Here is a 7538-nt window from a genome sequence, read left to right as displayed (position 1 = left end):
CTCCTACCCCCAAGCACACAGCCGGTCCGAGGGTCGAGACTCCTTTAGAGAATCCCCGCGGCTACTTTTTGCGTAGTAGTTGCTGGAAAAGCCTACCAGCATAGAGAAGGTTTTATAGCCTGTAAGGGGTGACACCCGTGTCCAACATATAGATAGGCCCTGTTTCAAGGCCTGTAAATGTATTTTCCTCCTCTAAAAAAATCTAAAGTTGAAAATAAAACAACACGTAAACAATACTATATATTACATAAGTGCTACATTGTGACCATATATCACTAGAATACTACGGATGAATTTATTTATTCGTTCTCTTCTTGTTCGAGGATTGTCTTGAAGCAGAACGGCTGGAAGATGTAACCCAGACCGGCATAAAATTTGCTCATGAATTCAACCCTGAAACAAACATACAGTGTTACTTGTAGTTTTTGGGATTCTTTCGCGACTAGTGTCTAATAAATAATTGTTGAAAAAAAACACGCTTTGTATAAAATTAACTTAAAAATAAATTTAAACTGAAAATAGTGTAAAAAAATATAATTCATTATAAAAAGAGCGTGGGGTGTAGAAGAATTATTATTTTAATAATATCTTAAAATGCATCCCACGTTTTTTTTTTGTTATTTATTTTTCATTTTTTAGTTAAATTTACTATAAAAGCGTATTTTTAAAACTATTAAGTACTGTAACATCAATTCCTGCCTTATCAACTATAGATAAAAATGATATAAATTGACAAAAATCTAAATTTTGCAAATAGAATAACGGAATAATCTTATCAAATTAGTGTATTGTCATCGGTCCTCGATAAATCTACAATGTTAGAATGAAATCTGGCCGTTTAAAGTGGGTCAAAATCGCGTCTTAAGGATTCAGCTACAAACATACATATAAGTGAAGCTAATATAAAGCTTGTAATAAAAGTAGCTTGTGTCCTACATATACATGTCTACATTATACAGGATTTTAATGCCTAATTATGTACAGTTACATACACTACTTTATAAACCCACATATCATATGGCAGCCTAGCGAAACTAAGAAAAAAGCGATTGTATGAAATGTGCTGATGATAGATTGACAGGTGACAGCTATAATCTTGTAAAGAACGGAGATAGCGGAAATCCACTACGTTTTAAGCAACTGTTCGCTTTTAAACTTAGCTGGATTATACTTTGTCGCCATATTGTAATTACCATTTCAAACTTATGTCAAATCTCACTGCACGTTTCATACTAAACTAATTTCAATTGTTACCCAGGCTGTCCCGCCATTTATTATGTAGTAAGTATTTACATCCTCTTTGCATAATGGCGGTAATGAAAAGTTTTCTAGTAGCTGTCATAGTTTTTTTAATTCAGAGACTAACTAGAGACGGCGTCAATTATCTTATCGTTCGATATCTTACTTACGTGCAACACTTGTCTTTTGCACTTTGACATTTCATTTCGAACTAAACGTCATCTCAACTAATATTATAATAGAGGTCAAATCAAATTTCTTTCTTTTTTCAGAGACAGAATTAGAGATAATCAAAATCAGTGGAATTATCAATAATAACATTTTCACATATAAGAAATTTGTTCTAACAAAACAGTCTATATTTATGGTAGTCATAATGTGCAGTTCTTGAACGCATTATGGAGGGTTTGTGATATTTGAGTATAATATAAAAACATATTTCTTCAATAAAGCACAAACTAGCGCAATTGGCTCTAATAAATTGACTCTTTTTTACGTACGAATAAAAAAATAACAAAACGTGTTTTTCTCATTACCTGTTCGAATCAAGATTGATTTAATTTAATGTTTCGGTAATAAGATGTCTGTTAAGTCGGTTTAGGCTTAGGACGATAATATTACGTAATAAGTCATAAGAAAACATCTTTTTATACGATCGTTTATATGAGTCATAATATTTTTTAGTTGACATTTCCTATTATTACTGCAGTGCCGAACAATGCTTCTTTTTTAATAATCAACGAAAAATATGAGTCACAAGCCGAACGTGTCTATCGCTTGTTCCGCGCTCTCACTTGCACGGTCAGCTCTGGTGGAACGTGACATTTTTCCGTGCGTGCATCCGGTGTTCATCGGTTTATAAGACGTTATCACGTCAATAAAAACTTTCAAGAGCCAACACTGGTCTCTTTTAACATTACATGGTTTTTTTTATGAAAATAAGGGACGAGACGAGCAGGACGTTCAGCTGATGGTAATTGATACGCCCTGCTCATTCCAATGCAGTGCCGCTCAAGATCCTTGAAAAACCTAAAAATTCTGAGACCTCTTTCTCGCCTTGTGACATAAGGTGTTAAATCTCATTTGTCCAGTAATTTCACTAGGTACGGCGCCCTTCAGACCGAAACACAGTAATGTTTACATAACTGCTTCACAACAGAAATAGGCGCCGTTGTGCTACCCATAATCTAGCCGGCATCCTGTGCTATGGAGCCTCCCACTGGTTATCACTAAGTGATAAATGTGATTTATTACAATGTAAAAGAGCTTACCAATGCAAACGCAGGGTGTGCAGGAAAGCGGAGAGGCCCTCCATCATGACGAGGATGGCCAGAGTGAAGAGTGACCAGAACCAGAAGGCTATGTACAGCTTGACAGCGCCTATGTAACCTGCGTCCTTCAGACCGAAAGCAAGCACCATGTTCCACAAGACCTCTGATAATTCTGCAAAAAAAAATATACATTATATATTATTTAGTAGCTGTGTCGACTACTTGACTTAAATTTATCGCTGCATATTATTACCTAATCCAAAGAATATGTAAAAGTACAGAAGATTCACTCCACAAAATAAATTTAACAAGTAGGAACTCTTGCAGCCTTACAATAAGGTGTAATTCAGATCGCACGACGCTATTACATTTATTCACCTAGAAGTTGTCTCTCTTATAAAAATAGCTCAATCTTTTCTATAATATAAATAGGTATGTATCGTAATTTTAAATCGATATTCTTTCGTTGTCAAACCTACTATAGTTGCAGATAGTAAGATATGCGTTGAAACATCACGACATAGTCAAATGGAGACGCGTTTTTCCTTCGGTTATTCTGCGAAAATTACTGAACCGATCAAAATATTACTTATACCATAAGATGCAGCGTGTTTCCAAGAAGGTGAGTATATGTTTATTGATGATTACATATCCGGAACATTTATTTTTTTGACTTATACATACCTATATATTCGCAATATAAATAATTCAGTCAATGTCATTTCATTACATATGACAATGCATAAGCGGAAGCGGAGTACTTCATATAATGAGGCAAACCAACGTTTGTCGGGTCAGCACTTGTATTAGATAGTAAATTTGGCTTCGTAAATACCTCGCTCATGTCGAAACAATTTCTAGCCAAAACATCAATTGGTCGGGGAACCAGTAACTTCTCTTCGAACGGCTAGCGTAGCGTAGAGAGTATAGTCGTCGCTTTATTGTGTGTCTTCTACCGCATTTATCACGGGGAGTGTTCCGAAGAGCTGTTTCACCTGATTTCTGCCGCCGAATTCCAAGACACGCCACAAATTAGGATATCATTTTTAGGCGGTTTTCAAGAAACTTTCTTCCACGTACTACAAAGCTGCGGAAGGAACTTCCTTGTGAGGTTTTTCCGGAACGATACGACATGGGTTCAAAAAAAGCGCATACACCTTCACGCTCTTGTGATTCTTCTGGAGTTGCAAGAGAATGTGGGCGGCGGTGATCACTAACACCAGGTACTCTCGTTTGTCCTCCTTTTCCATAAATAAAATACACTTACCAGCGTGTGCCAACGACAAAGCCCACAATCGCAGATAGGAAGCCGTATGTGAAATGGTACTGAGCACATATTCAATCGTATGAATGGCTTGGTGGATCATTATCTCGCTGAATGGTTCATCTTCGTGGTCGTGGCTCTCCTTGGCTACGGCCTTCGGTGCTTCGCTGATGTCTGTTTGTTCCTGTAGTTCAATGCCTTGGTTCACTGAACCATTTGTTTGTTCAGGCTGAAACAACAAGCAATTCACTGACGTTTTAGCAAGCTACAATTACAAAGCATGTTGGTATATTAAAGCTAAATACAAAGAAAATTGAAGTAAAAATTTGTAAATAAATAGATGATTCAGATTATGAAAAGACTGAAATTTTAATTTTTTCCACCTATGACCACAGGTATGTTAAACCCGTGGTCATAGATGGAAAAAATTAAAATTTCAGTACAAAATCACACACACACACACATACATACAACGATTCACCGATATGTCCTACATGCACTGCGACCAACGAAAACGCGGAACACGTATTCTTTAGATGTCCTCGATTTGAAGCTGCCCGGCAAGATAATGGGAAAAGGCGATAAAAAGTACAACCAGAATTGAGCCAGTCAATTATGACTATATTGCTGGAATCACCGGAAGCTTAGGACGGTTCAAACTTACGCAAGAGAGAGCACAAATAAGGCAAGCAGCAAGTGGCAGATAGTATTTTTCCCCTCAGATAAAAACACTTCCGTAGTTAGATCAGTACTAATGTATGTCGCTCCTATTTGGTCAAATACAGTTTACAATCAGGAATCTCGGCGTAAAGCTGTGTACAGACGGTAGCAAATGCGTTCCGAACTGTCTCCGAGGACGATGTGTCATTGCTGGTACGATACTGCTAGAAATAGTAGGGCAAGAACGAAGGTTTTACTACCTCAGAAAAGCTAACCCTCCTTACCCCAACCGAACTGAGGAGTGAGGAGAGGAAAAGGAGCCTGAGTTATTGGCAGACACGCTGAGTCGCCTCAAGTAGAGGGAGATGGACTCACCGGCTCATGCCAGAAATAGAAGTATGGTTGATCCGCAAATACGGAGAGGCTGGGTAATTACTTACCCAAATGCTTTCTGGTCACAGTTGCCTTCTCGAATATCTGCACCGTTTTAAGCATGACGATTGTCATGTCCTACATGCACTGGAACTAACGAAAACGCGGAGAGCACGTATTTTTTACATGTCCTCGATTCGAATCCATCCGAATTAAATTAAAAGGTCACTGTGGACATTTGTCAGTATTGGGAGAGGTCGACCAATTTACATATTCTAGGTTTGTATTGAAAAGGTGCCAAGAACAGGAAAACTTGCTTCGAATATTGATACGAGTGGAAGATAGCGGCGAAAGACGGTGGCAAATAGAGGTCGCTTATCTATCTGCTTGACTTTTAGATTATAGAAATGCATTGATTGTGTGGAAGAGAGTTGAGGGTTTGTTACCACATGTGTACAGTCACACATAAAAACAATACACAACCAAGACAGTATTATGGAAGGTGTTGCAACATTATCTAAAAGTTCTTGTACGTGGTACCACAAACCGATGGCTTCTCTTTCCCCAACCTCCACACTTTCTTCTTTTATGGGAACTCTACCTATACCGTATGTACCTAAATGCCCCTATCCCCCGAAAAGAAGTTCCAGAATACCACAAACTTTCCACTTAGAGAGCAGAAATATTTAGATTACCTTAGTTGGCTCCTTCTTGGCAGCGCAGAGGACGTACAGCGGTTTCCCGAGCAGCATGACAGGAATGCAGCAGAGCGCCACGAGTACGAACGCACGCTGCAAGGTTCCCTGACCCTCGAACATGAACTCCTTGCAGCCCTCCTCTGGCACGGTGGTGGAGAACAGCATCATGTTGATGAACAGGATTAGCACGGATGGAGCACAACCTTGGGTGTACGCTTGCTCTGGAAACAGAAATTCACTCCATCTTTAAATGTACTGGTGACGATTGCAGTGTGATTTAATTGTGGTCGAGAATATAAATATGATAATATGATCAAGTATCGCCCGTTCACGAGCATGACGCACGGACCAGCCATCGCCTCCCTCGACCATATATATAGACATATAATTTTATTCCTACATCACCAGTTTCTCACTCTTCGCCCATTATTAGCCTACTTGTACCAATTATTGGCTAGTAAGCATTATGTTCATAATGTTGGCAGGATTTAAAAGAAAACGCTCTTACTACGAAGTGATCACCGCAACCCACATCCTCCTTCATCACCAAAGGAATCACAGGAGCTTTGCCGGCCTTTTAGAAGCCATTAAGAAGTATACGAGCTTTTGTTGAAGGTTGTTGAAGGATGTTGTATCGTCCTGGAAACACCGACTAAAGACGTTCATTACATAGTATGGTCCTAAATGGAAAGTTCCTTGAAAACCACTCTGTATAGGAACACCAGACATCCTGATGGTTGGGTTATAATGATATACCTAACCCTAGCTTTTTTATAAAATAAAAACTACTGTTGTATATTTTTGTTACACACTTGATATGTAGTTAAAGATATTTGGTGTATATTGATATAAAATAAACAACAAGACTCACAATCACGCTTAAAAATTGGCGGAATCAAACTCTGCCTAATAGTAATCCACGTAAGCGAGTTTTCCTTCAGTTGGGTTTCGACCGCGCTTTGAATACAACGCCACTCAATGACAGTTTTCAGTGAAAAACTGTTCAAAACTATATAAAATATCATTTCATAAAATTTCAGGTAAGTGCCCCATTAAATTAACAATCTTGAATAACTAACTAGACGTTTTTAATCATTTTGCTAAATAATTACATTTCAATTCCTCAAAACAAAATATATGGCCCACGAAATGTGCGAACGAGACGGACGTCTCCACCATAATCAATAAGTTTCATAAATGCATATACTTTGAACATTACTGCAACGAAATAAGGTGTTAATTTGAATAAATGTTTTAAAATTATCTGTATTAGTTAATGTATACCTACTATATACAACGCTGCTCGGACATTTTTGATACCTTTTAATAGGCGATTGGGAGTCTGGTTGTTTATCATAATAATAATATTGACACACTTATTACACAAATTATCCTGCCCCAAGTTAAGCATATATAGCCTGTCTTATGGCTTACAAGACAATGATATATTTAATACAATATACTTTCTTAAACATACATAAATACATTTAAACATCCATGACTCGGAAAGAAACATTCATCATATAAATGCTTGCACCTACCGGGATTCGAACCCGGGACCTCTAGCTTAGTAGGTAGGATCGCTAACCACTCGGCTATACAGGTCGTTACTACTACTACTACTAAAGGCTACTTTCTAGTACGTCAATAGTTGATGTATTGAATATTCGTGTACCTTCAGAGAAGGTGCTGTAAGCGAGCCACTTATAGAACATCATGAACACCATGTACAAGAAGAGGAGGCACAGGAACACAACCTGCGGGATAAACTCCAGGAAGATTGAGTAGCGACGCTTGAAGAAACTGTAATTAAAAAAATATCACACTTAATACATGTGCCCACATCTACTGTCTGATCTACTAATGAAACTTAATAAAAAAAATGAAAGAATTGTTAAAAGACGTTTGTGTGGTAAAGGTTACTGTAACATACATGACTTTCTTAATGATACCACTAATTAGGAATAATAAAATTAAAAAGAATAAAATGTTATTTAAAAAAAAGCCCGCCGAGTTTCTTGCGCCCGTTCTTCT

The 7538-nt window shown here is 37.8% G+C and overlaps 1 protein-coding gene across 1 annotated transcript in view; it reads right to left on the bottom strand.

Moving 5' to 3' along the window:
* Nucleotides 1–227: 227 nt before the first annotated feature.
* Nucleotides 228–7538, bottom strand: part of LOC126968628 (V-type proton ATPase 116 kDa subunit a 1) — a 54921-nt gene continuing 47610 nt past the window's right edge. The window contains exons 11-15 of the mRNA XM_050813648.1: nt 7180–7307; nt 5502–5725; nt 3778–4003; nt 2511–2682; nt 228–393 (exon numbers count right to left, since the gene is read on the bottom strand). Of these exons, the coding sequence (XP_050669605.1) occupies nt 300–393; nt 2511–2682; nt 3778–4003; nt 5502–5725; nt 7180–7307 (844 nt within the window). The 3' untranslated portion in view covers nt 228–299. The remainder of the gene's footprint in view (nt 394–2510; nt 2683–3777; nt 4004–5501; nt 5726–7179; nt 7308–7538) is intronic.

The sequence above is a fragment of the Leptidea sinapis genome, chromosome 1, assembly GCF_905404315.1.
Source record: "Leptidea sinapis chromosome 1, ilLepSina1.1, whole genome shotgun sequence".
Lineage (NCBI taxonomy): Eukaryota > Metazoa > Arthropoda > Insecta > Lepidoptera > Pieridae > Leptidea > Leptidea sinapis.
The sequence above is the reverse complement of the archived record's forward strand: the minus strand, read 5'-3'. Positions and strand labels throughout refer to the sequence as shown.